We start from the raw sequence: 27,362 nt of genomic DNA on the forward strand, positions 1-27,362 counted from the left end.
GCCACACAAATTTGTGATTAATGGAAGGTGAAGAGTAATTGGCTTTATCCAAATATTCCTAAAGACATTCTAGCTTACAGCAATTAAGAACCTACCTGTTACAGTTCCATGTTTTGAAACACAGATGTCTGGATCTTCTGAAATGAGGCATCTCCTGAATTTCAATTGATAAATAACTATTTAAAATTACGTTAACAGCAATTAAATTCTCTCTTCTCTATTCAGTACTGTCTTATTATTTTGCGGTGTATGATAATAATATAAGGAGGAGGCGATTTTTCTAGCATGTGATATTTCTTTTGACCTGACTTTTGGTTTTTTCCCCCAGACAAATGAGGCAAGCTCCGAGTCGATAGCGTCTTCCCCTAAAAGGGACACCATGAGCAACTTCCTACCAGACAGCAGCTGTTATGAGTTGCTCACTATTATAGGTAAAACTACCAGTGGGCTGGGGGATCTAAAGTCTGCTTTGCAAAGAACGTAACTTGTGCAGATTTCTTGGCTTTTTCTTGATCGATTGCTTATTTTTGACATTAGATGCCTGTCCTCTTTGATTTTAAAATCACTTGGATAAAAATGAGATGCTAATCCTAAAGGCTTTCAGCTGAAAGAGACGTGATTTTATTTCTACCTCCTTTCTGAACTGGAAAGGCAGGAGAATGCTTCTGGCTAGGAGGGTTCTCTCGATGGGATATGTGCCAAGGAAGGTGGCGTCTGATGGAACGATTACTTCTTTCCACAAGGCCAAAAATAGTTTGAGTAAATGAATGTAAAGGTTATTTAAGGGTCAAGGACTGGAGTTCTCCAGAAGTGTGTGGTTCCAGAAATATTGCTGAAGCTTTCATGTCTTTCCTTTTAGGCAGAGGCTTTGAAGACTTGATGGTTGTGAACCTGGCCAGGTATAAACCCACAGGGGAGTACGTGACAGTCAGAAGAGTGAACCTGGAGGCCTGCACGAATGAAATGGTGACATTCCTGCAGGTAACACGAATCCCCTAATACCGTAATACAAGTTTAGGAGAAGACAGGCAGCAAGAGCAGTGCTTGTCAATACTATATTCATACTTCTGCATTTACCACATTGAATCAAAATGTCTTCTTTTTTATTAAATTATTATTATTTTAGGGGGAACTTCATGTTTCCAAGCTCTTCAACCACCCTAACATCGTGCCATACAAAGCAACGTTCATAGCTGACAATGAGCTATGGGTGGTGACGTCTTTCATGGCCTATGGTAGGTGAGAGGGAACACCGCTGTCTGAGCGTCATACTCTGTGAAATGAAGTTTCAGACATTAAGTATCTCTGGTGGTTTTTTTCTGACAGACTCAGAGGTGTTTTGTTTCTTTTTAGGTTCTGCAAAAGATTTGATCTGTACCCATTTTATGGATGGGATGAGTGAATTGGCGATTGCGTATATCCTCCAAGGCGTGCTGAAAGCACTTGACTACATCCACCATATGGGCTACGTACACAGGTATTTTGAAAATAAAAGACAATCCATTTCCTTCTATTGGAGGTTCTCAGAAATATTGCTCCTCAAGTCAGTTTGATACTCACAGAAAATCGTACCATTGATCTTACTAAAGTGTGTGACAGTGTCACTGTGGAACAAACTGATCCCAAAGCCCACTCTGTATCTAAAATCTCAACTGCAGCTCGTATTCACCGTCTGACTCATTAAGGCTTTGTTCAGATACTACTGATAGTCTCCAAATTGAGACTGACAGTTGCCCTGTTACTGTTGAAGGTTCTGGGTCCAGAATTTAGTCCTGTGTTTATCCTTGCCAGAAAAACATTTGGGAACCTGCAGAGTGGCTGAATAGAATCTTTAATGTTTGTATAAGTGGTTTTGCGCAGCATTCAGGATGGTCCTTAGGAACCACGACCTCTTGGTAGGAGACTGATCGAATATTGATCATTTGTCCAGCAGGGCAGGCGTTACCCTTTCCACAGGTGCTCACTACAGCTGCTCTTTATCTCTTTCTAAATCAGTCTCTTCACCCCTTAGCACATTTTTTTTCTCTTCTCTGATAAACTTTCTCCTGTGAGAGTAAATTTCAGATGCTGAAAGTTCAAGGTTATTAGTGATCCCTACTTTTATTATCTGTAGTGTAAAAGAAATCCAGCCTGCCTCAAATCCTTTGCAGTGCCCTTCTGCACTATCAGGCTTCTGGGGATGCTGCTGCTATTGTACTCGTTTATCTTTCAGGAGTGTTAAAGCCAGCCACATCCTGATCTCCGTGGATGGGAAGGTGTACCTCTCTGGCCTGCGAAGTAACCTAAGTATGATCAACCACGGGCAGCGACTCAAAGTTGTTCACGACTTCCCCAAATACAGCATCAAAGTCCTGCCTTGGCTCAGTCCTGAAGTCTTGCAGCAGGTATGTTTAAAAGAAAAAGAACTGTGAGTTTGTAGTGATAAATGGTTTATCTGCAGAATTTTCTGAGTTCTTATGGCATGTGTGGGGACACACAACAAAAGCTCTATCTTTTTTTTCCTATCCTTTTTATCTTAAAACCAGTGACCCCTGGAAAGGGGAAACCTGTATTTCTGTCAAAAGGGACAGTTGCTGAGAAGCATGTGTGACAACATCGTCTTTCCCTCCAGAGGGAGGTGTGCGAATGCAAAAAGGGGAGAGGCTGGAGGGAAGGAGATTTGGGGCAGGCACAGGGGCAGAATTTGGGTTTGCTCTCCTGCATATCGAATTACGGGCATTGCCCGTGTTCCGTAACACGCAACTCCACAAGGCTTAATTTTTCTTTTCCTTCTAGAATCTCCAGGGTTACGATGCAAAATCTGACATTTACAGTGTAGGGATAACGGCCTGCGAGCTGGCAAACGGCCACGTACCATTTAAAGACATGCCTTCTACTCAGGTAAGGCTGCAAAGCTCTTCCTTGCTCATCCTGAGCCTGGCACATAGTCCCGCCTTGCTGCGCTGGGTTGGAAAGACAGAGGGGTGCTGTGCTTGCCTGAATCCCCTTCTTAATGCTGCTTTTTCCATAGAATTGCAGCACTTCTGTATCAAACCTTTAGTGTCAGAATGATCACGTCCAAATTCTGAGGACATTAGAAATCCACCGAGATAACTGCCTGATCTTTCTGTGTGTGATATTGATGCCCCTTCTCTTCCAGATGCTCTTGGAGAAGCTGAATGGAACCGTTCCCTGCCTGTTAGACACCACCACGATTCCCGCCGACGAGCTGACTATGAAAACCTCCCGTTCAAGCGCTAATTACGGGGTAGGCGAGAGCATGGCTATCAGCAACGTGAGAGCAGCCAACGGAGAGCCGACCCTGCACCCTTATCTTCGCACCTTCTCCACCTACTTCCATAACTTTGTGGAGCAGTGCCTCCAGCGGAACCCTGACTTCAGGTAAAGCCACATGGTACCTGCTTTTCACATGCCCGTGCTATTCCAGGGCAAATTGAACTGAGAAAGCCAGCATTTTCTTTCCAAAAGTATTTAAAATAAGAGCAGTTGTTAACACTTTGAGCACTTTCCATAAGAGCACTTTAATAATTACTTTGCAAGTGGGGCAGAGTTGCTACGTGTTAGGAAAACAAACGTACCAGCTTGACTTTTTGGTCTCTGTGAGACTGTTCACCTGGTTCCCATCACAGTGAGTGTCAACAGAGAATAACGACAGGACGCAATCACAGCCGCTCTATAGCGAGTGGAAGGTCGTCTGTAGCCATGACAGACCTCTCTAGCACACCCCACTGTTCAGAAACTCTCTCTTGACCGAATGCTGGGCTGTGTAAGTAGGTAACTTGCACAGAAGAAGGTTGAACTTCCACTAGCACTGACTTTAAACACGGATGCATTCTCGTGTGCTTACTTTGTTCTAACTCCCTTCTACAGGCCAAGCGCAGGCACTCTGCTTAATCATCCCTTCTTCAAGCAGGTAAGGAACTCATTTAATCTGCAGATAAAGAACAGGGGCTTTTCTGTAGCTTTGCTGTCCTGCTGTGTCACTGAATCAGAGGGTGGAAACATCGAGTTGCTGAATTTTCTGCGATCTGAAAGGATCGAGTTAGTTTGGTGACTAATTTTAGTTCAGCTTTGTAAATCTGCTGGTGAGTACTGGTCCTTAGTGAGACAAGCCGGACGTGACCTGTGTGGCGCTTATAGCTGCGTGGCAGCTCCAGCCCTGGCGTGGTACGAGACAGAGGCTCTCCTGCCCCTGAAACCATTTGCCTGGCTTGTTGCTTTGTTGTTACAAGATGCTGCAGAAAAGCCCTGCACAGCCCTGCCCAAGCGGGAGGATAATCCTGTGTTCTTAATTTCTGCCTGTAACCCCACGTTGTTCTGCACATCTGTGACTGGCAGCTGTGGGGCAGCGTTTCAGCAGCCGAGTTCTCTCCTTTCTGTGCAGATCAAGCGCCGTGCGTCCGAGGCGCTCCCTGAACTGCTGCGCCCCGTCACCCCCATCACCAGCTTTGAAGGAACGCGGCCCCAGGATCCCAGTGGGATTTTCGGGCTGGTGTCAAACCTGGAGCAGTTGGATGTGGATGACTGGGAATTCTAGAAAAAACAGGGACTATACCTGGTTCTGGAGGAGCTTTCTGGACACTTTAATTTACCGGTCCTGTTCTTAAAAGGTGATGAATTACACATAGAAGAGTTTACAGGTCCTTGGGAAGGAACTTCAACTGTCTGTTTACTCAAGAAGTAGCCTGGAAACAAATGGACAGCGCTGAGCTGGGCAAGGCTCGACCCTGGGGAACTGTGGAGTACTCCAGAGCCCCAGTTCTTGCAGCTGAGCACTGGTAGATCACTTGAATGGGTTGAGCAAGTCTGTTTAGTCTCTATTTATGTTTTTTTAAGAATCACTGGCTTCCTCATATCACAGCTGAAGGCTGCGCGTCCCTCCCCTCTTTGGTTCTTTCTCTTTCCAGGGTGCCTTAAGGGGAGGCAGGAAGCTCTTCGCTTTCAGGCATTTTCTCAGAGCTTGTCAGATTGCTGGCACAGGGGATGTTTTGAGGGTGGGGAAAATAGGGATTATGTTCTGAAACTCAGTCACTGCTTTGTGATGGACAATGGGAGATCGAAGACAACCTGCTTTTATTCCAGGCGCACTCGCTGCACCGGGCATTCCTCTGCAGCTCTGCCTCTCTCCAGTTCTGGAGAGAGCTCGTTCTCAGTGATTTACCCTGGCACAGAGGAAAAGTCACTTCACTTTGATGCTAAATCGTCTTGCTCACGACTCCTCTTTGAACATCATGTATAGAATTGATGTTGAGCCTTCCGTTACTATCGCTGTTCTGCCCTCCCTGACTGAACGACAGGCAAAAGCTTTTCTCAGGTGGGTCCCCTCGGCTCCTGGCTGCGTGACTCTCCCATCCCATGGTATTTAAGGCTTTTAGTTTGTCCCTTCCAAGGCCCGTGGGTGCTGGAGGACTTCCCGTGGGTCAGTGCCCCGGAGGTGGCTGATGGGAGTAGCGGTGCTGGCAACAGGTCCCTCTTGTGTTTATAAACTGTACTTGAACCCAGATAAAGTTTGTTACTCTAGTTTTTTGCCAAAACAAATAAAATATTTCTGAAGTTTGTTAAGTCTGCTGTTTCCTCTCATTTCCTTACCTAAAAAGCTGCTGCTCGCAGCACTATGAGTTGTAACTGCCTTCATTTTTTCAAAACCATCTTCCCTTCAACTAAAGCAAGAAGCTACAACCAACTGCTCTTGCTCTTTTCTGAAAGTCTCGGTAGAAACTGAAAGCTGGTGGAGAGTTAGTGACATGGAGCAGCTGGGGGGTTTGGAGCTGGGTTTCCCCACCAAACAGGGGTGATACAATTGCCACTGAAGTTCTAAGCCTGTCCAATTCTAGGAACTAAGAGCAGGCAGAAAGGAATACACTGAGTGATAATAAATCACAAATAACTGCAGTGCTCCGGCCTGCTTTCCCCAAGTTAGCATTTTTAGGGTGAAGGATGAACTTCAGACAAGCTGGGATTCCTCATCCCTTTCCATGCACAAAGATTATGGACTTAGAGTTTTATGCTTACACAGCAGCAGGAAGCAAGCAGGACAGCACGAACTGGGGAGTGAAACAGCAGCACCTTGGTCAAAAAAAGAAATGATGAAGTAACGGGACGTGCAGAGCTCCAGCAGCTCCTTCCCCAGGGGCTTCTGTCCTGGCGGCAGCAGAGCCCGGCGCAGCCACGGCCCCCGAGGCTGACCTTACCTTCCCAACGCAGCAGCCAAGGGGTCTGGCACCGTCACGACACCTTTAGTAGCTGCTGGCCCCAAGGCAACTGCTCTGAGGTTTGTTTTCTTTACTCCCATAAAAGCTTTATTCAGCTACATACAAAACAGTGCTCTGCTACTGCGGGTCCTCTCCGTGCTCTGAGTGCTGCTGCTCTTCTTCCTCTTCCTCTGCTTTATGTTTTTCCAATTTTGCCATGAGCTCTGAAAATCAAGAAGGGGCAGGATGAGCCTCTGGGTGCAGGGAGTGTCCCACACCAAAGCCAGGCCCTGCGACACCCATCTCCGCAAGAACCAGGGCACCTAGAAGAAAACCACTTGCCCGCACAAAGGCTCAGCTGGGAGCTGTCACTGCGTGCGGAGCCCAGGGCAGCGGATGTGACAGTCACAGAATCCAGCGCGTGTTACTCAGCTGCCAGCGAGAGCGTCAGACAAGCTGCTGCCTCTGCTCCCACGGCACATCTCACCCTCCCCAGAAGTCGCGCTCCCTGAGTTCCCCATCTGGGCAGGCACAGATGCTCATTTTGCGCCCACGGAGCCACCCAGGCTGTGATTTAGTGTCTCCAGGCGCTAACGGAAGCTCTGCTGGCAGCCAAGAGCTCAGGGCCAGGCCCAGCGCCAAGGAGATGCCTCAGGAGCTGGTGCCTTTGCCGCGTTGGGTGTTCCTACTAAACGCCCTCGCTCCTCCCGGAGCCCGTTACCTTTCGCCGGGTTGAAGACGCCGTTGGTTTGCTTGTCGCAGACGTAGCAGCGCTGGGATTTGCGATAGTGTTGGAGGGCACAACTCTCGCAGAAGTAGTGCCGACACCTGTGCGGGGACAGAGAGGCCACTGAACGTCACAAAGGAACAAGGGCATGAAAACAGAATCTCAAAGTTAAAGGGAAAGCCGATGTAATGAGGCAGTATCTGTGTAAATCTAAAAGGTGCTCAAATAAAGGCTTGAGATCCCATCCAAGGAGCTGCTCCAGCTGCAGTTATGAGACTCTCTGGTTATCAGACACTTTTCCCACCCACCAGAAGGCCCCAGCAGCCCCCGGGCAGAGTTTGTATTGGCCCTGGCAGTGAACAACTAGTGGGCTTGATCAACAGCCACCACGTGGCTCCTTGTGCCAAAACCACCACTTACTTGGTGACCACGGGGTTCTTGAAGGAACTTCTGCAGATGAAGCATTTGAAAGGCATATCCTCCTCATCGCTGCTCACCTCATAGTTTTCATCATCTGCAGGGGAGAAAGTTAACCAGACCGGAGCAAGAGCAGAAGTGGCCAGACCAGCCCGTGCATGGAGCATGAAATATTAAATGTGCAGAGAACACAGCAGGTGGGATTGAATCCCAGCTGGAAACAATAAAGCTCTGGCATCTGGGCAGTGCTGATGTCACTAACACATGTGGGACTGAGATATAATTAGGCCTAATGAGCCACTGTGCTTGTTGCTCATCTCACAGCAGCAAATTCTCTTCCACCTCGCCCACGCGCTGCTATAAAGAGCCATATCTTCCAACCCCCCTCCTATTTTTTAGATTTTCTTCCAAACCAGCTGCCACCACCTCTTTGGCTCCAACAGAACAGAGAACGATCTTCCACCCCACAACCGCACAGCGGTTCATGAGCAACGCTCACGGGACTTGGGCCGCAGCTACGGATGCTGCGAGTGAGAAATAACCATGTGAGGGAGCACTAAGGTGTCCCACCTCCTGGGTATCTGGGTGCAGGAGACAGTCCCATCTCCCCACACCTTGCTGTGGGAGCTGAGCTGCCCTTGTATGAAGAACCCGAGGAGATCATTCTCTCTGGTGACATCAGCGCTTCTCTAAAAGCAGCAGATTTGCTCTGTGCCATCAGTGGTTACTGGCCCCTCAAGTTCCGCTGCAGCAGGGAGTTCCACAGCTTTGGAACAAAAGCATCCTTTCTGTCTGACATTCACTCAACCCGTGGCACACGCCATTAGAGAAGGCGAAGTTCCCTTCGCGGTCCCGTGTCCCTAAATCACGGTCACTTCGGGCATGATAAGAGGCAGGACCCGGTGCCTTCACCCACCGTCAGCTCAGGGAAAGGGAGAGCAGAGGGATGTCGTACCGTTGACTCCGTACCGGCCTTCATCCAGCTCCCGTTCGATCTGCCAGCCGTGTTTGTAGTCCGAACGGTCGTGGAGGAATTTGCAGCTGTCTGAGCAGCACAAAGAGGAATTAACAGCCAGGAATGTTAGCAGGACACTGCACTGAGGGGCAGCGGGAGCTCTGGCCGGAAGGCGAAACCCCGTTGCTCCCCGCCCGCCTGTGCCTGCAGCGGGCACGGGATCCCTCCAGCGGGCACAGGATCCCCCTCAGGGCTGACAGGTCGCGAGGATCACGCTCTGTGTGTCACAGCGACAGCTCCGGCGTTCACACACATGGGAAGTGGGATAATAAACAGCAAACCCCACCCCTCACATGGCCTCAGCAGCCACAATACCTGTGCGAGGGTGGGAACAGCCCAGCGGTCCCTCCCAGGACTCTTAAACCCACTGATTAGACACCATCAGCTCTCAGAAAGACACAAATGACAAGAATGTCACATAAAACAACTCTGCAACAGCATCACACACCAGCTCTGCAAATAAGCGCCTGTAAATCAGTAACAGCCCATCTTGGGATCACAAACACAGGACCACAAGCCAGACTGGATCCCTTTGCAAACGTGGCGCAGCACGCGTTGAGCTGCAGACACAATCGCTCACCTCCGAAGCCACAGAAGCCAGTTTCTTTGTAGTCCTTGCAGATGTCAGGCTGGTAGTCCCACCGCACCGTGGCCCGCAAGTGCTCCGGAGCGCGGATGGGTCCTTTCCTGAAAGGGTGGGACAAGGTTCAGGCCAGCTGAGCAGCTGCAGTGCAGAAAGCCCCTGGGGGCCGGGTTGGAACCAAACACTGGACTCGTTAAGACACGAAGCTGGTGGCAAAAGCCAAGTTCAAGGCCCAAACAGATGCCTTTGGAGGTGGCGCCTGAGCTTCTCTGTGGTCCCAGTTCTTGGGGGCTCATCCCAACGTACCTGACCATTCCCGAGGAGGCGTTTCCCATTGATGTGTCCTTAGGCTTCACGTACTTCTGGTAGTTGTTAATACCACGGTAAATTTTATCATCTTCCTTTCCTCTCAGCTCCTAGGAAAAGGAAAAACAAAATGTGATTAAGTATCAGGAAAGCTTCACAACAGATGAGCTTTCACCACTCTGACACCAGTCTCCCCTCCCAGACCCGCGTTCCATAACACCAAGATACCAATAAAGCCAGAAAGTTCCCCTAGTTTCGCGAGTTATGCTCTTGGCTTCTCAAATTTCCAGGGAGGAAGAGGCTTGTTGGTGTGCAGAAGGGGCTGAGCCAGGCCCTCGTGCTCCTGCCGCGGAGCACCGGCTGCACAGAGCACGGCTGACTCACCTCCTGGATTTTCTGGCTGCGCTCAAAGATGGCCTGGGCGTCCTTCTCCTTCTCCGTATCCAGTTCATACACGGCTGTGGCTCCCATGTCTTCTGGGCCAACAGGTTTCTGAAAAACAAGAACAACTTGTGACAACAGCAAAGAGAAAACCTGTATGAGGTTTGAGTGGGGTCAAGTCAGGCACGATTCCCATTCTATACACAGGCACAGACAAGAAGGAAATAGGTCTGAAGAGGAACATGTGTTGATATCTGCTTTAATCCTACTTGTGTCCTGCCCAGGCTCATACTAACAGGCAAAACTTCACTAGACCAAGAGGAGAGATAAGAGAAAAATCCAGTGGGAAGAACAGTTGAAGCTGCACCCAACCCTTCCCACATGATTTCTCTCCCTTTCCTGGAAATTTTGTGCCATGTTGGGCAACTCCAGTGGCATCTTGGGGTTTTAATTCCCAACTCGAAGAGGGAAAGTCCAACCTTAAATGGCCTCCTTTAGATGCAGGGGGTATCAGGAGAAAAAACCTAACACAAGTTGCTTGTCTATTAAGAGAGAAGAGACAGGGAGGTGTATCTATAGATAAAAAAAAGGAATGACTGATCCCACATTCCCAGAGGCAAATTCTCCCTATGAAGCGCAGGATCTGTGGGCCTCAGCTGACCTCACACTGCAGAACCACATCCTCGCCCTGTCCTTACCGCCGACCTTGTCGATTTGTAAGTGACTCCGATCTCCTTTGACGGCTCCTCATCGTCACTGCTGCTCACGGCGTACGCAGACCTCTCCTTCATGCATCCCCTGGTCTGGGGGGCAAGCAGACAGCAGCTGTGAAGGACGGGAGGCTCCAACACTGTGTCTAGCTCGAGCCTGGCAGGTGCTGCGGCTGCACCAGTGCCTGCTGCGGCTCCCTTACCTTCTGGATCATGGGGTTGGGGGTGTCCCGCCGCCGCTCCTTCCGCACCACCGTGCTGCCCTCCTCGCCGCTGCTCTCTGAGGGGTAGACCCAGGGGTGAGGGTGCGCTGGGGCAGGGCTGCGACCCAAGCGCAGGGTCTGTGCGCATCTGCCCCCTCTGCAGGCGGGGATGCCCAGGGGAAGGTGCGGGAGGCCAGTGAAACCCCCGAGGAGGAGCCGCACAATCATTTCAGTTGGAAGAGACCCTCAGGATCACCGGGTCCAACCACAACCCAACTCCAGCACTGACCCATGTCCCTGAGAACCTCGTCTAAGCGTCTTTTAAACCCCTCCAGGGCTGGTGACTCCAGCACTGCCCTGGGCAGCCTGTTCCAATGCCCCACAGCCCTTTGGGGAAGAAATTGTTCCCACATCCAACCTCAACCTCCCCTGGCGCAACTTGAGGCCGTTTCCTCTGCTCCTGGCGCTTGTTCCTGGGGAGCAGAGCCCGACCCCCCTGGCTCCAAGCTCCTTTCAGGCAGTTCAGAAATCAGAAGGTCTCCCCTCAGCTCCTGTTCTCCAGCTGAACCCCCCAGGTCCCTCAGCCGCTCCATCACACTTGTGCTCCAGCCCCTCACCAGCTCCGTTCCCTTCTCTCCACTCGCTCCAGCACTTCTAGTACTTCCCCGTTATCCCCCGCACCGCACGGACACCGGAGGGGCAGCAGGCCCTTCCTCGCCTCCCCAGGGCACCGCCACATCCCGGCCCCCAGCGCCCCCCCTGGGTCCCCAGCCCTCACCCTGCTCCTGGTCGCTGCTGGGCCGCTTCCTCCGGCCCCTGCCCGCCGCCAGGCCCCGCTTCTTGAACACGAAGCTGCACACAGACGCCTCCTCCGCCATCTTGCGCGCCGGCCGCTGTTGTCAGCGGAGCGAGCGGCACCGGAGGCGGCTCCCGCGCTGCGCAGCGCCCCCTGCGGGAGGGAGGACTGGGCGCCCCGGGTTTGGGGAGGGAGGTGTCCCCCGGGGAGGGCGCCCCCTGCTGGCGGGGGAGGGAGCGGGGCCGCGCTGGGCCGGGGTGCCGGAGCCCTCGGGGCAGCCCCGAGCCGCCCCTGCTCCCCTCTGCACCCCCGTGCCCCCGGGGCACCCCGGCTCCTGCCCTCGGCCTCGGGAGCCGGCAGCGGGCGGTGCAGTGAGGGGCAGGGCTGCGGTGCCCCCGTCCCCTCTCCATCTCCTCCGCAGCGGGGGGGCTGCGGGCCCTTCGCGTCGCTATAGCAACGGGAAAAGGAGCTGAGCCCCAGCACGGCCACCCCGGGGCCCACCCCGAGCACCCCAGGGCGCGCAGACCTCAAGCACCGCAGCAGCCCCGCCATCGCCCCAGCCATGCGAGCGCGTGTGGGAGCGCATGAGCACACTAGTGCACGTGTGCTTTTGTGCGTGCACATGTGCGTATGTGGGTATGCACGTGTGCGTATGTTGGTGTAAGTGAATGTGTGCGTGTGCATGTGTGTGCATGTCTGAGAGTGCATGAGCACTCTAGTGCGCACGTGCTTTTGTGTGTGTGCATGTGTGTGTGCATGTATGCATGCATGTGTGTGCACATGCGTGTGTGCATGTATGAACGTGGGTGTGCATGCATGTGTGCATGTATGAATGTGTGTGTACATGCGTGTGTGCATGTATGAATGTGGGTGTGCATGTGTGTGTGCATGTATGCATGCACGTGTGTGTACATGCGTGTGTGCATGTATGAACGTGGGTGTGCATGTGTGTATGCATGTATGCATGTACGTGTGTGTACATGCGTGTGTGCATGTATGAACGTGGGTGTGCATGTGTGTGTGCATGTATGAATGTGTGTGTGCATGTGTGTATGCATGTATGCATGCACGTGTGTGTACATGCATGTGTGCATGTATGAATATGTGTGTGCATGTGTGTGTGCATGTATGCATGCACGTGTGTGTACATGCGTGTGTGCATGTATGAACGTGGGTGTGCATGCGTGTGTGCATGTATGAATGTGTGTGTGCATGTGTGTATGCATGTATGCATGCACGTGTGTGTACATGCGTGTGTGCATGTATGAACGTGGCTGTGCATGTGTGTGTGCATGTATGAATGTGTGTGTACATGCGTGTGTGCATGTATGCATGCATGTGTGTGTACATGCGTGTGTGCATGTATGAACGTGGCTGTGCATGTGTGTGTGCATGTATGAATGTGTGTGTACATGCGTGTGTGCATGTATGCATGCATGTGTGTGTACATGCATGTGTGCATGTATGAACGTGGGTGTGCATGCATGTGTGCATGTATGAACGTGGGTGTGCATGCATGTGTGCATGTATGAATGTGGGTGTGCATGCATGTATGCATGTGCATGCATGTGCAAGTCCGTGTGCATGCGCCCACATACACACACGCGTGTGCACACATATGTCTGTGCACGCACGGGGAGGGGGTGGCAGCAGGGAGCACTCTGCTGCCAGGGGACTCCCACGGGACGGGGCTCCAGCTCCAGCTCCAGCTCTGCACCCACCCCAATGTCCCTCGGTGCTGAGCTCCCAGCCCTCTCCTCCTCCAGCCCCTGTCCCCGTGGGGTGATGCCATGGCCAAGGGACACAGACCGAGCCCAAAGAGGGGACCTGTTTGTGCATCTGTGCCCAGGGCAGCAGGCAGGTGCTGAGCTCTCAGCGGGGCCGTTCGCTGCAGGTTCCGCGCACACCTGCCCTGGTGGCGATGCCTCGGATGCTCTTGTGCTCTCCCCCGAGCCCAGATGGCTGCTGGCTTTTGCAGCCCTGTGTGTGACACATGCGAGCGTCCCCACCACTGGGCCCGGATCTGCTTGGCAACAGCTCATTTTACTATCAAGTCAAATTCCTCTTTTATTTACTCTCGGTGGCAGCAAGCCTTCTCGTCACAGATGCTATTTGGGCAATGCAGAGTGACAGAGGCAATAAATCACACCACCGCTGTCTCCTTGCCCGGTAAACACTGCCATAAATTCCTTAATCGCATTTTTTGCACAGACAAACTCTGCGCACACGGATCACCTGCCCGTGCCGCTGGGCGCAGGATTAGGCCCATCTCCAGCCGGCGCTTGGCTCTTTCCAGTAGCACCACGCTGCCTGGAGGAGCCCAGACAATAATATTTATTCCTGTATCATCATTATTAAAGCTTCTCCCACCTCTCCATCGCATCTTTTGCCTCCGTGTATGCCCCATTGGCTGGGTTTGAGGTAAAGATCTCAGAGCCACAGGGTCCCTCTGCCTTCGTGCCAACACGGGGCCAGCCCGGCTGCCCCAGCTGCTCTCAAGACACCTCCGAGTTCCCTTCGGGTTTTAACTATGAACATTGAACCTATTTGCTCCTAATGTTTTGCTGCATTTCCGGGAAACCTCAGCCCTCCAAACTTCAGACACTTGGTCCCAAACCCTGGGGTGACGCGGGGGAACTGCCTGAATTTTGCTCTCCCCATGAGAACCTGCCCTGGCAGATCTACCGAGCACCCTCCCCAGCACCCTGCACAGCACCCTGCACAGCACCCTGCACAGCACCCTGCACAGCACCGCTCCCACACACGGCTCAACTCCCCCCAGAGGAAACCTGCATTTCTGAAGCCATCACAGCTCAGTTTTGCCCTCCGGGCGGGTGAGGAGCCGGGGGCATCGGGATCCCCCTTTCCTGCTGCTGATCCTTTGCAACCAGTTTGCGGAGGCTGGGGAGGAATTTGACTTCCGCAGCCCCCGGAGGGACGAATCCTCCGGGATGTGTGCGGGAAACCTCACACGAGTGGGTTAGTGCCACGCAGAGACCCGGGGCCGTGTCCAGAGTCCCATCGGCACACACAGAACATGGCAAGGAGCGGGGGGGAGAGGCTGAGCAAAAGCTAATTACACCGGGAGGTTAATTACAAGCACGTTGCCAGCAGGGAGGAAAACAGAGGCAAGTTCTTGGGGTTGGCGGCCGGGTCGGGGGTGCTGGGGGGCCTGGGGGTGTGTGGGGAGAGGGAATCCGGGAAGAGGGGCTGGGAAGGTTTGGGGTTAGAGGTTGGCTCCACACAAAGGAGCGAGCGGCTGGAAGACGGTGACGCCGAGAGCCAATCACCGCGGCAGCGCGGCGATAAAAGGGCTCGCGAGCGGCCGTGGGAGCTCGCAGGAAACCGCTCCCCACTCCCACAGCCCCGGCCTCTGCCGTGGGGACACGGGAGCGACGACGCCCCAGCGGCGGGGACGGCTGGACGGACACACCGCCGGACAGACCCACCCTGCTGCGGACAAACCCTCCGCTGAGGAGCATATGGTGAGTCTTGGCCGGTGGAGAACAACGGCGCTGAGAGGCGGCGGAGCGGCTCGGCGGGAGACAATGATGGTCTCTGAGATGTGGGGGGCGATGGGGTTTGTCCCCCCTCGGGGAGCCATGGGGAGAAAAAGCAGGACCGAGCGGTGGGGAGGGAGAGGGAAGCACCAGGGAGAGAGGGATGGAGAGGAGGGAGGGATGCAAAGACGGGGAGAGCCCTGGGAAGCAGCCCTGCTGCCCAGGAGCCCCCCAGCCGATGGGGGTGCAGACCCCCTAAATCCCCCCCCGTCCCACCCAGATGCACCGGGAACTTTGTTGCTTTGGGAGGAGGCTCGGCCGAGGCGCTCGCACATTTAGGGTGGGGGGAAAGACAGGGGGGTCTGTTCTCGGCCTCGCTGGGGTCGGGTGGGGGCAAGGAGCCGTGTCTGAGCTGCGGGAGCGATGCTGCTGGAGGGGGGAGCGAGCAGCCCCTGCCCCGTTGAGCCGGGGGGGCTCAGGGCTTGTCCCCAGCATCTCGTGGGAACAAGAGCGAGCGCAGGCCTGTGTTCCCCGGATCCGCTGCAGCGTTTTGGGGCTCCCGCTCCCCGCCTGGGCTGTAATTCCCCCTTTGTTGTGTGCTGCAGTACGCGCCGGAGGGGGGGCTGGTCAGATCCGTGTGATTGAGCTGATTGGGAAGAGCAGAGATGGAGGAAAACCTGCTAGATCCCGACTCCCCGATCCCCCCGTTAATGCCCGCTAATTCTCCGCGGTGTGTCTCCCGCCGCCTCCTCCCGCCCGGCTTTGAACCCTTCCAGCGACAGGTCTTTCATCGCTTCCCTGGGGAGGCTGTTGCACGACTGTGAGATTTAATACGGACACAAATACCCTGAGCTCTGACATAACCCTCGCCCAGCCAGGGATCGCCCGGGGCTTCACAAAGAGAGCAGCTCTGTTTCCATTGGGGGGCGAAAAGGGAACGGAAAGAAATGAAATAATTTGCCCACCGTCACCCCAAAATTAGCAGCAGAGTTGGGAATTAATCCAGGTCTCCCAAGTCCCCATTCAGTGCTGTATCTACCATGTTTTGAGCCAGTCTGATCTGTCTAATCCCGTTGGATCGCTTGAGATGAGCTAAACTACCTTGTAGGTCATATTTTGGACCTGTTTTCCACTGTTTTCTGTTCACGGGGTGGGCATCAGTTTCTGAAGCACGTGCTAATTCATCCGCATGGATCATGCCTTGGAAACTGGGCTTTGTCCACCAAAGACATCGTGTGGGGGCTCTCGCAGGGAACACATCTGGTGCCCCAGCTGAGCTGTCATGTATTTAAGGCCAGAAGCAGCACATCTGCAGAACTATTAACATCGTTTACAAAATAACTGCAGGCCAAATGATCAAGCCTAGTCCAAGCCAGCTCCAGTGTTAACGTCCTTGTCAAATGGGAGCCCCGCAAGAAGCAAATTCCCAGTTATGAACCAGCCTCTTGGGCTTTGCAAAGCGACTGGGTGCATCTTCTCTTTCACACAGCTCGAAAATAGGTTTCTGACCTTTTTTAGTCAACGAAAATCCCGCGAGGCTCCTCCTGAGGGAAGGGAGTTCCTCTTCTGGTTTCCTCTGCGAGCCGGTGCCGTGAGCCGCAGTCACCCCCTCGGTCATCCGTGGCCATGGGGCTTTTCCTCCACTGCCCATCCTGGGCTCCTGCAGGGCTGTTGGCCACTCCCGGGCAGCTGCCACGCTCCCCCAGAGCTGTTTTGCCGTTCCCTTTCCGGTTCAGCCATTCTTTATCTGCAGAGCTCACCCAGCAGCTCGCAAAGAGCTCTGGGCTGGAAAACATTCAATCTGGGTGAAGGGATTATTGCCATCGATATTAAGCGCACTTCAGACATAGATCTCGCCCCTCTGGTGCACCCTTCACCTTCTCCATATGGCCGGCTCCAGCATTTCAGACACAAGGAGCCTCGGGAACCCCGATGTGCCTCTCCAGGACTTGTATTACGCTTCATGTTTGGGGAAAGGGGAAATGAAAAGCAATTATAGGTCCATTAATTGGAATACAACAAAAGGTGAGTTCCTAGAATAGGTTTGGGAAGAGTCATCAAGGACATGGCGCTGGGAAGCAGAATAAAACGCAGGGTGGTTTTAACACACGTTACGTCAAATCGGTTCAGTATCTTCCTTGGATGTGACAACTGACTCCCGAAACAACAGGGTCTCGTGGATCTGGATGTGAGGAAAGCACTTGGTACCATGGCCCAGGGGAATGATTATTGCAGGTGGAGACGGGAAAGAGAAGAAGGAAGAGGCAGCCGAATGGGAGGAGGACCCTTGGATCCCTCCCTGAGATGAGATGTGGGGACTGAACTGCGACACGAAGCTGCTGGGGCTGGGGGGACCCCAGCGAACGAGGGCGCTGAGGAACAAAGAGCACCCAGGATTTGTGACGGAGCAAGAGCACAGCAGGCCAGATGTTTTCGGGGCGGCCAGAGAAGCATTTGTACCAAACACAAAGATCTGGGGTGTCCTGCAGTGTGGTGCCCCAGCCCAGCCCGGCTGCCTGCAGCGCTGGCTGTGGGAGCAGAGAACCCACCGTCTCAGAACTGATCCAAAGGAATTGGCTTCTCCTGCTAAAAAAAGGGACTAATAGGGAACGTGGTCACTCTTTAGGAATCCCTCTGAGAGGCAAATACGGTGGGAGAAGAACGAGGAACGTAATGCCAGCACAACAGTAAATGGCTGCACGTTTATGGAGGAGAGCGGAAGGTGGGGGTTCCAGGTGGAGCGTGTTTTATGGAAGAGATTACGGAAAAAAAGGAGAGAAGAGCAGCATGAACTGCTATCTGCCTGTTGTGCTTGTTTGCACCAGGTTCACGTTACACTTCATCAGAACTGTGCTGCAGAGCTCCCAAACCTTCCTCCCGGGGAAGCAGTTTGGCCTCATGTCCAACCCGAACCTCCCCACCTGCAATCTGTGGCCGTCGCCGCTTGCTCCGTCACCTGCCATCGCTGGGAGGGTTTGTGTCCGTCACCTGCCATCGCTGGGAGGGTTTGTGTCTGCTGGAAGAGGCTCTTCTCGCCCTCCCCGCGGCTTTCTGCTGCGCTTCTCCGCTCCACCTGAGCTCCTGGTGAGACAGGAGACCCAGGGAGCAGAACCCCCGTTTTTAATGGATGCCGTTCAGCATGGCCACGGCCCCAGCGCTCCGTGTTTCTGGAAAAGGGATGAATCCCTGTAGCATCTCCCTGTCCTCTCTGCCCTGTCACAGAGAAGCAGGACTTGGGGACAAGCTGGGTCCCCCTTGTTTAGGGTCCTTTCACCTCCCCATCGGGGCCGAAGGTGGGACAGCAAAACAGGTGGGCAGGGGCTTCCCCGGGGCTCCCTCCTTGCTCGTGTGGGTCCCTCATTGTTGCCCGACAAAGGCAGCCCTGTTCCTCCCCACAACTGTTCCTTGTCCGCGGCCCTCGGCGTTTCGGCCGCACATTTCCTGCCCACTGGCAGCTTTTCAAGAGGCAGCGCGGGCGCGGGACGTGGACGGAAAGCGGATTAGTGGGAGGTCAGAAATGTGATGAACAGGGCCGTGGTGTCCGCAGAACCGGCCTGGCCGCTCCTCCACCCTGCGCCAGGCCGGCCAGACCCTGCCCTGGCCCCCTGACACTGCTGAGGGCAAGTGGCTGGCTCAAAGCCACCCAAGGAGCCAAGATCTGAAGCCGATTTAAGGTCTTCCACGACTGAGAGCTGGAGCCACGGCCACTGGGCTCACTCCGTCCTCCCGCCACAACCATCTCACTGTTTCTGTCCACACCTGAGAAGCTGGAGCAGCGCTGGGGATGCTGTGCCCCCCGCCCTGTGCCCAGTTCTGGCGCTGGCCCGTTGGACGCTGGCTCTGCACCATGGTTTGTGTCATGGTGCGGGCTGGCTGCAGAAACAGCTCCCGTCTACCTCCTCCCACACCGTCCTGCTGCCAGCGCCGGGGGGTCCGCGCCTGTCCCCGTGCACTAACCCTGCCCATGATCTTGGGGACATCGCTCCCCACGGCAATCAGCCCATGATTTCCTGGGGAAGAGGATGGGCAGCTTCCCCGGGGGGCTCAGCCCCTGCCCGTGGCCTCACCGTGCTGCTGGGGATGGACGCTCCACGTCCCCCGCGATGGAGGAGGAAGGGGCCCAGATCCCACATGCTGGGGACACTTCATGTCCCTCTGGGATGGAGGAGGAAGGGGCCCGGATCTCCCATGCTGGGGACACTCCATGTCCCCCCGGGATGGAGGAGGAAGGGGCCTGGATCCCCCATGCTGGGGTCACTCCATGTCCCCCCGGGATGGAGGAGGAAGGGGCGCGGATCCCCCGCACCGCTCTTTGCCTTCGGGAAAGCCTCCTGCAAGGGCGCAGTGATCGCAGCGGTAAACATGCACTTCACAGGGCCGCTAATGGGAACCAGATGGCAGAAAGGGGCCTCTCGCCCTCCGCACTCGGCTGCTTTCCTGAGCCGGAAACCCTCCGGCTTTCGGAGGGGCCGGCGCCGGCTGGGGCCCGCGGGAGCAGCTGTGGGCCGGGAGAGGCTCCCGCTCCCACCTCGGTGCGGGAACGCGAGGCTTGGGAGGCAGGAGTGGGGAATTTCCTTGAGGGGCCACCCTCAATGGTTTTCTGTCCCTGTGTCTGTCCCCAGGAAGGTGAGAGGGGACGGGAGAGGCTGCTGGGGACAAGCTCTGTGACCCAACAGCTTCTGTGGCGAACGTTGCCCTCCTCACCCCAAACTGCCCCCTGCTCAGCGCTAAAAGAGCCGCGGCTCCTCTCCAGCCGCTCTCACACGGCCCCGCAGATGCCAGACCAGCTCCTGGGTCAAACACCAACACGGTGAGATCACCCAAGAAAGCCCCCGGAACTGGTGACGATCCGGGCTGGCGGCTTGGGCAGCAGGCGCATCCGCCGGCTCTGGTGCCGCCTCTGGAGCGCACGGGGACCCACCTCCCCCCTCTGCCGTCCTGCGGCCACCGGTGCTGCCATCAGAAGCTGCTCCATCTCCCTGGGGAGCTGGAACAAGCGCAGATCACTTGCAGGAAGGGTGTTGGGTTTGTTTTCCACACCAGCCATCAGATGGTCCCAGGAGGATTATGATGAACAGGGGCTGTGAGGCAAAGGGGTTCTCACCTCATCCTGAGTCAGAGCCCTGAAATCGCTGCCTGAGTGACCAGGAGAGGACAGTCCTCAGTCCTGCTCTCCCTGAGCTGCGTACCCGTGTTCCTTAGGGAACAGAGGTTTGGCAAAGCCAGGTCTGGCAGTTTCGGTGCCAGTCTCCACCGCGGGGACGTGGCTTTCCTGCTGTGTCACACAGGCCCTCTGTGCTCCCCAGACCAGCGAGACCCCCCGCGCAATGGAGGTTTGCCCTGGCAACTGTAACATGGACATGGCGGCGTGTCCTTAAGCAAATCTTATTGCCACCGGGGTTCCTCGACTCGTGGAGGCCCTGGGCTCGCATCCCACCCCGTGCAGACTGACGCCTCCTTGGAAGAGCAGCGACAGCAGCTGGAGCCTCCTGGAAACCCTCCCGCGGTTTCTCACTTGTTCTGTTTCTCTTATCGCCCCAGCGCACCCTTCCCCTTTGAGATTTCTCCTCTCGCCTCCCGTCCTTCGGCAGGAAGGACGTTTTGCAACTTGTACTCGCACAGCTACACCGAGGAGAGCTCGCGCCCCACACGACGGCGGGGAGCGGGGTATGTGCACGCAGGGATGGAGGAGGAGGATGTGAAGAGGAAGGAGAGCTGGAGGATGGGGCTGGAGGGAGGACATCAAGCCACGGGCTGGGATAAGCGGGATGGGACTAAAGGGAACGGGGTTTGGGGATCAGAGGAGCAAAAGAACAAGTAGGAGGTGGAAGGAGCCAGGGAGCTCATGGGGAAGGGCAACAGGAAGATGATGGAGAGAGCAGGGGAAGCAGGTGGCTGGGGCAGGGGAGGAAGATGAGCTGCGAGGGAAGAGGAATGGAAACCAGGGGTGGAGAAACGTTTGTGGCAAAGGCAGGGGAGCACGTGAAAGGCAGGTGAAAAGGGGGAGGGTTGTGCATCTGCACGGGGTCGGGCACCAGCTTTCCTGGGTTTTGCGGGTTCCCCCTGGGTGCGGGCACCGTGCAGACCCGGGGACGTGATGGGGACACTTCTGTCCCCAGGAACAGGGGCAAAGAGGAGCCGTGGCCCCGGGTCACGCAGCCCTGGGGCTGCTCCTCGTCCGGCTCGGCAGCTGCCACCCGCTCGGCGAGCAGGAAATAACAACCAAACCGCAGCGGGGACGGGAAATGATTTGGGTAAAATCGGAGCCGTGTTCTCAGACGAGGCTGCAAAATGTTTGTGACGAGGGCCGTCCAGGCCCCCCGGCTGCAGGGGAACCCCAGCTCACCCACCTCTGCTCAGGACGCGAAAGCAGCCGCCGATTTCGGGTGCTCTGCTGGGCACAACGCACGCCTGGTGTCAGCTGCCGGGCGCTGGGACTTCTAAGAACCCCCAAAACCCGGAGAATGTTTGCAAATGTCACCGTGAGACTGGGCATTGCGGGAACATCCCTGTCCCAAGCCCCTTACCCTGCTGCATCTCCTGCCCTGGGGCTTTCTCAGGTCTCCCCTTGGGCAGCAGGAAGTTTTTGGGGTGACATGATGAGGACAAGAGGAAAGCGCCCAGACCGAAGCGAGGGGGTGCTGATCTGCCAGCCCCCAGCAGATCCCCCATCCCTGCAAACCTGCCGCCTCCCCTCCACCCCCCTGCTCCCCGCTCTGCTGCTCCCTCGGCATCACCCGCTCAGCCCCACATCTCCATCCTGCACATGCAAACCAGGGCTCGTCAAGCCTGACCTTTTATGGGTGTTTTGAAGGCAAGGTGCAATGGGGAAAAACCCCGGAGGAGCTGTCAGTGCTTTCTCAGCTGTTTTTTTACCAAAAGGGTTGATTTCCAATGCTGCTGTGTTTTTCACTTTCCTCTGCTGTGTTCAGGCTGGTCTGTGACCTGTTAAACTCATCCTCCCGAGCACCCAGCGCATCAGAAGCCAGAGCTTACTGGTCTCAGCCCAAAGGCAACGCCGGCTCCCCAGGGAAGACAAAATCCCCATTGCTTGCTCTGCTGCGATCCGCCCTGCTCAGCAAGGCTTTTCTGGGCTAAAATGAGACTAAAACGGCAGTCCTTGCTCCAGCGACGCCCGTGCTTCAGCGCTTACAGTGGCTCTGGCTGGGACACACGGCCTTGCTGCTAACGGTTTGGCTATTGCAAGGGGGTTGGACCAGATGACCTTCGAAGGTCCCTTCCAACCCAAACTATCCTATGATAGCCTGGCAATCGCCTTCCACGAGTGGGTTTGGAGCAGAATCGGCGCGTCACCTTCTGCTCACGTTTCCAGCAGCGCCCCAGCACCTCAGCCCACTGTGCCAGGTCACCAGCAGCTTCCCAAACCCGAGCAGCATCCCGGACCAGCCTGGGGCGCCTGTATCGCTGGGATCATCCCCCCAGAAACCCCCAGGCCAAAGAGGCCCCACGGACCCCACAGAAGCAGCTTTGAGCTCCTGCAGAGCTGTGGGTTCGGGGTGATGAAACCAGCCCTGTTGACATTTCCTTTCCAGGTGTTGCAAGAGGTCTGTCTTCGACACCTCCCCAGGGAACATCAGCCCACAAACTTCAAGCTCAGGACTAAACAGACGGAGGAAGGGAAGGAAGCATGTTCCAGGCCACGGGACCCGCCAGCCCACCCCCAACCCACGTACGTATGAGAATTTCCACGCGGGTTTTGTTTCGGGGGGATGGAGGGTTGTGTGGAGCAGCTGCACCACGGACCTGACACGCTGGGGTGATCAAAGGCGCAGTTACCGCTACTCAAACGCCAGAACTCGGGGCAGGAAGGTTCCAGCAGAAGGTGCTGTTTGCTGAGCACACGGTAACACCGTACGGGGCCGCTCACCCTCTCCCGGCTCCGGTCGCCGTCTGTTTGTTTGTGTTTCCATGGCTTTCTGCAATCACAATCGAGAGCATGCGAGCTCCTCAGCACTGGAGATGGAAAAACATAAAGACTCAAGAACATCTCCTGCTGGGACAGGATACGGCCCTTCCCCGAGGGAGGATATATCAGATGTGGAATAGATAGTGTGTCTGATCGGAGCCAGGAGGCTGCCGAGAAGTGACGAGCGGCGGGTTCTGCCTGCAGCCTTGGGAACGGATGCGTTCCAGCTCCGACGAGGCAGCTTTTCCTCCGCTCCGGTCAGCGGAGCCTGGAAACACTAAATTAAATCCCAGCCCCAGCGGATCACCTGCGGTTGTTTTATCAGCGCCGAGGGACGCAACTGGTTTTACACGGCCCGAGGCTCCTCGCCGCCCGTGTCCCTCTGTTGACTTTGGCTTCATGTTCCAGCCTTGTGGGAGTGAGAGGGAAAATCACGTCCCTGACCCCGGTCAGCGGGAGCAGCTGGGAAACGTCTGAGGAGGCAGCTCAGCGAAGTGAGAGTTTCCTGTGCGGCCCTCAGACAAACTGCTCCAAAAATACAAAGGAGAAAGGATGGGGAAGGAGGAGGAACGGGGATGGAGGATCAGCCTGGGCGCAGAGAGGTGTGCAGGGCTGGGCAAGCGGAGCTGGAGCAGCAGCACGGGGGGACGCGGAGGCAGCGGGTGACGATGTTCCAGGGTGACATTGCCCCAGCCCTTGGGGACAAACTGCAAAGCAGTCCTGGCTGCTCCACGCTTGCTAAAAGCGCGTTTAACCCTGTGATCCCGACTGTTTGGAAGAAGAAGGGGCATTTTCATCAGCTAAAACTGGGACCCAGTGGGGTCTGGCTTGGGGAGGGCACAGGACTGGGGGACAAGGAGGAGGCAGTTTGGGAGGAGATGAGTTGCTGCAGCTGCAGATGGGAGCGCACTGCTCCGAGACCTTGGGGACAGACGTACAGACAGCTCCGTGTTTGGGTCTCTCTGCCCCATCGCTCCTCCCGCAGCCACAGGGTCTGAGCAGCATCTGCCCCGTCGGGCTGCACAACGCCAGATGTAAACGATTTCTTCCCCTCTTTGGAAGAAGTAACCGCACACGAGGGAGGACCTGGCAGAGGTTGCGGTCTCCGAGCGAGCGGGTTCAGAAGCTGCTCGTGTGCCCCACAGCCCTGCGACTCAGCCGCCTCTATGAATCCTCTGCCGCTCCTCCTTCAGCACGGCTCAGCGCCCGGTTTCTCCGGCCAGGCTCTCATTTTGGTTTTTCTCCTTCTTCCCTCCTTAGGAGGCAAAGAACAACTCAGGAGGCAGCACGGTGCAGCGCTCCAAGGTATTTGTAATTTTACCGCATCCTACTGATTCATAACAAGGGAGAAAGGATGGAAAGTCCGCGGCCCAGCACCAGTGGGGTGGGCGAGGGGAGAGGGGGCTGCTCCACGCCAAGCAAATGGCCATCGGGATGTCAGGGAAGAGGGTGGGAGCCAAACCCCTTCCATGTCACCTCTCCCTTTGCTCTCCCTCGCCCAGTCCTTCAGCCTGAAGGCACAAGTGAAGGAGATGTGCACCGCCTGCCAGAAAACCGTCTACCCCATGGAGCGGCTGGTGGCGGATAAATTCGTCTTCCACAACGCCTGCTTCTGCTGCAAGCACTGCCACACCAAGCTCAGGTGAGCCGGCTGCTGCTGGTGACAGGGACGGTGCCACCACAACCCTGCCCGGCCTGGGTGGGAGAGACCCTTCCAAACAGCGCACCCACACACCCGCCACCGAAAACAATGGGCTCGTCTGCCCGCCTGGTTCCAAGCCAGAGCTAAATCCCACCTGGGCTGGAAGAAGAGGGCCTGTTATGGTAAAACAGGGGGTGATGGTTCTAATCTAAAGGAGGAAGATTGAGGCTGGACACGAGGAAGGAATTGTTGGCTCTAAGGGTGGTGAGAGCCTGGCCCAGGTACCCAGAGAGGTGGTGGATGAACCATCCCTGAGACACCTCAGGCCAGGCTGGACGGGGCTCTGAGCACCCTGAGCTGGTGACGATGTCCCTGTCATGGCAGGGGGGCACTGGGGGGGTCCCTTCAACCCAAACTGTTCTGTGTTTCATTCTATGATTTCAAGAGGGTTTTCCCCACGGTAACGCAGAGCTGAGCCAGAGCCAAGGCCGAGCTGCCCTGCGGGACACCCCCTCCGCAGACCTTAATGCTGCTCACAGCAGACCCCGCCATCCTGAGCTGGCTGCGGGAGCAATCAGCCCTTCCTAGGGGTCCTCTCCTGCATGTCCCCTCCTCCAGCCCGCATCTCCTGGTGTCCCCAAGCCCCACGTGCTCCCCACAACCCACAGCTGGGTCCCCACGCCCGCCTAACCCTGCCCTCCCTCCCCAGCCTGGGCAGCTACGCGGCGCTCCACGGGGAGTTCTACTGCAAGCCCCACTTCCAGCAGCTCTTCAAGAGTAAAGGCAACTACGACGAGGGCTTCGGGCGCAGGCAGCACAAGGAGCTGTGGGTGCACAAGGAGGTGGAGAGCGGGACCAAGACGGCGTGAGCGGGGCCAGCCCACCCTTCCCCAGACCCGGCGGGGACAGCACAGAGCGGTGCTGAGCTGGGCGCTGACTGAGCTGATGTAAAGCAAAGGGGACCCGAGCGGGGGGCAAAGGAAGAGGGGGAGCCCAGGCCAGTTTGGAGGATGCTTAGGGGGGTGCTACAGGCCATCGGGAGGGCAGAGCCCCCACACCTGGAGGCCTCTGTCTGCAGGCTCTAATGAGACCAGACCTGGAACCTCAGCCCTTTTCATACATTTTTGGGATGCCACTATGGAAAAGGAGATGATCTGGGGGCTTAACCTGGCCTAACGAGTCACAGGAGAGCTCCCAGCGCCTGCCACCCCAATCCTGCCTTGCTGGGGCTCTGGGGAAGGAGGGTCCTTGGTTTACATCAGCTCAGTTCAGCTGGGATTGTTCAGCCTTAAGGATGTTGCCCTGCGACTGTTTAACAGTTTCTGTCTTTTTATATCTGCCTTTGACTGGTACGTTCTGCGCTGGAGCCTGGCACGGCAGCTTCACGCGGGACATCGCGCCGTGCGCTCTTTTATTTTTGTAATACAAGGTTTCCGAGCCTTCCCTGTCTCGTCCTGTGTCCCCAGGGCTCCGGGGAGGTGGGACTGGGGGTCAGGTCTGCCTCGTACCACCCAGCTCCATGGACAGAGCCTCTGCCCACGCAGGAGCGATCCTGAATACGTTACATTACGACCAAGGCAGACGGGTCCTTGGGGGACTGACCCCAGCGTTTCAAACCACACGCCAGCGTCGCTGCCCCAGCTGTAACCACACACCAGCTTCCACACAGAGCCCAGAGCACCCCCAAAGGGAATTAATTCACCGTATGGTGAATTAGATCCAGCCCTTCGCGCTGCAGACGTTGGGTGGTTACTTGTTTCTCCCTCTGTAATCAATAAACACCACCCTGGCCCCCGTAAGCAGATGCTCCGTTCCCTGCAGCCGGTGCGATGGGCACCAGAACTGGGCTGACGGGGACAGGGCTGGTTTGGATCAGCCCACATCTGCTGGACGGCACAGACCCTACAAATCAATGACCCCAACAGGTCCCGCCAGGCGGGAGAGCAGCAAAGCCAGGGAAAGCAGGTGAGTCTGCTTTCAATTATCATTTACCTCCATCCCCCCCACACACCGAGATGAGCTCAAAAGCGTGAGCATTTGGGAACCTCGTGTCTTTCAAATGCTATGGGAGTTAAGCCTTTCAGAGCCCACACAGCACAGAAGCTACCAGCAGAGCAACAGCCTTTGGGGCAACAGCAAGAGCCTTGTTCCATCACCGGTAACATCGGCTCCTGCTGAGCACGTCCTTTCTGCCACCAAACACCAGTGCGAGCATCCAGACACAGCCAGGGGAACCGGAGCTCAGTGGAAGAGGGAACAGGAAGGGTGTGGGTGATGCACAGGGGTCCCAGGAGCAACAGATAGAATGTATAGATGTGGGTTTAACCCAGGTCGCTGTGGAACTCGTCCCTAAGGTCCCTCTGGGGCTCTGGGTGGCTGCAGTCACACCGGATTTTGGGGAAGCGATGTGCTGGGTGACCTTTTTAGTTAAGAGATTTTTAAAGGACGGGTCTGTCGGTGGTGGGGCCACCCAGAGATCTGTACCGCAGGGACCCCAACAAGGCTCCCACCGAGTTTCAGCTTCAACCGTCCCCATCGTGCAGGCGCTGCCACCATTTACACACCGACAAAACCCTGCAGCGTTCGCTGTCGCTAACGCAGGAACCAACCCCGGTGGCTCTGCGGCGAGGGTCTGGTGGTGCCGCTGGGGCTGCGGCCCCGTCCCTCCCGAAGGCGGCTGAGAAAACGACAGCTGCCTGCTCGGTGCCGCTTCTGCTTTCCTGCTGTCCTTGCTCCCCGCTCCCTCGCCTTGGCGGCTGCTGCACAGCAGGGCACTCAGATACCAAACGTTTGTAACTATATATATGAGCACAGAAAGCTCTCACCGATGTAGCAGGAAGGGACAGAGCCTGCGTGAGCACAGGAGGTGTGAGACCTCCAGCCTGCTGCACCATCATTGTCTGCAGTCCCTTTTTTTCCCATTTTGAGAGCAGGAACCCACGACCAGGCTCTATATTACCAAAA

General features: G+C 55.8%; 4 protein-coding genes across 15 annotated transcripts in view; 2 read left to right on the forward strand and 2 right to left on the reverse strand.

Moving 5' to 3' along the window:
• The window catches only part of STRADA (STE20 related adaptor alpha), a 10,172-nt gene extending 4,654 nt beyond the window's left edge, over positions 1-5,518 (forward strand). For 3 of the 7 annotated variants that reach the window (XM_080359592.1, XM_080359590.1, XM_080359591.1), the window contains 9 exons: positions 329-431; positions 860-981; positions 1,127-1,235; positions 1,354-1,477; positions 2,213-2,384; positions 2,776-2,880; positions 3,140-3,381; positions 3,871-3,913; positions 4,385-5,515. In XM_080359592.1, coding sequence (XP_080215718.1) covers positions 380-431; positions 860-981; positions 1,127-1,235; positions 1,354-1,477; positions 2,213-2,384; positions 2,776-2,880; positions 3,140-3,381; positions 3,871-3,913; positions 4,385-4,537 — 1,122 coding nt within the window. In that variant the 5' untranslated portion in view covers positions 329-379 and the 3' untranslated portion in view covers positions 4,538-5,515. Of the gene's footprint in view, positions 1-328; positions 432-859; positions 982-1,126; positions 1,236-1,353; positions 1,478-2,212; positions 2,385-2,775; positions 2,881-3,139; positions 3,382-3,870; positions 3,914-4,384 lie in introns of all 7 variants that reach the window. The other 4 variants (XM_080359588.1, XM_080359589.1, XR_013923330.1 and 1 more) reach the window with 3 other exon arrangements.
• The window catches only part of LOC308049759 (E3 ubiquitin-protein ligase RNF113A-like), a 17,830-nt gene extending 1,255 nt beyond the window's left edge, over positions 1-16,575 (reverse strand). Inside the window, exons 1-10 of one of the 5 annotated variants that reach the window (XM_080359594.1) lie at positions 16,339-16,575; positions 10,534-10,610; positions 10,319-10,423; positions 9,624-9,731; positions 9,240-9,349; positions 8,931-9,037; positions 8,291-8,380; positions 7,339-7,432; positions 6,913-7,019; positions 6,316-6,415 (exon numbers count right to left, since the gene is read on the reverse strand). In XM_080359594.1, coding sequence (XP_080215720.1) covers positions 6,330-6,415; positions 6,913-7,019; positions 7,339-7,432; positions 8,291-8,380; positions 8,931-9,037; positions 9,240-9,349; positions 9,624-9,731; positions 10,319-10,423; positions 10,534-10,610; positions 16,339-16,480 — 1,026 coding nt within the window. In that variant the 5' untranslated portion in view covers positions 16,481-16,575 and the 3' untranslated portion in view covers positions 6,316-6,329. Of the gene's footprint in view, positions 1-6,113; positions 6,416-6,583; positions 6,624-6,912; positions 7,020-7,338; positions 7,433-8,290; positions 8,381-8,930; positions 9,038-9,239; positions 9,350-9,623; positions 9,732-10,318; positions 10,446-10,533; positions 10,611-11,311; positions 11,506-16,338 lie in introns of those variants that run through there. The other 4 variants (XM_080359593.1, XM_080359595.1, XM_080359597.1 and 1 more) reach the window with 4 other exon arrangements.
• LIMD2 (LIM domain containing 2) lies at positions 14,680-25,785 on the forward strand. Of its 2 annotated transcripts, none has more exons than XM_080359599.1 (5): positions 14,680-14,814; positions 22,383-22,519; positions 24,017-24,061; positions 24,259-24,398; positions 25,108-25,785. In XM_080359599.1, the coding sequence occupies exons 2-5, from the start codon at positions 22,478-22,480 to the stop codon at positions 25,265-25,267; spliced, it is 387 nt and encodes a 128-aa protein (XP_080215725.1). In that variant the 5' UTR covers positions 14,680-14,814; positions 22,383-22,477; the 3' UTR covers positions 25,268-25,785. The 2 variants fall into 2 exon arrangements, with proteins under 2 accessions (XP_080215725.1, XP_080215726.1); XM_080359600.1 differs by lacking the exon at positions 14,680-14,814 and adding an exon at positions 20,462-20,496.
• MAP3K3 (mitogen-activated protein kinase kinase kinase 3) overlaps positions 22,753-27,362 on the reverse strand; it is a 37,263-nt gene continuing 32,653 nt past the window's right edge. The window contains exon 19 of the transcript XR_013923328.1: positions 22,753-22,803. The gene's annotated coding sequence lies outside the window, so the exon portion shown is untranslated. The remainder of the gene's footprint in view (positions 22,804-27,362) is intronic.

Source organism: Nesoenas mayeri, assembly GCF_963082525.1.
Source record: "Nesoenas mayeri genome assembly, chromosome: 26".
NCBI classification, from domain to species: Eukaryota; Metazoa; Chordata; class Aves; order Columbiformes; family Columbidae; genus Nesoenas; species Nesoenas mayeri.

Coding starts and splice junctions, on each gene's coding strand:
- LIMD2 (XM_080359599.1), top strand. CDS start 22,478: ATGTTCCAGGCCACGGGACCCGCCAGCCCACCCCCAACCCAC. Junction 24,062..24,258: donor GCACGGTGCAGCGCTCCAAG/GTATTTGTAATT, acceptor TCCCTCGCCCAG/TCCTTCAGCCTGAAGGCACA. Junction 24,399..25,107: donor CACTGCCACACCAAGCTCAG/GTGAGCCGGCTG, acceptor CTCCCTCCCCAG/CCTGGGCAGCTACGCGGCGC.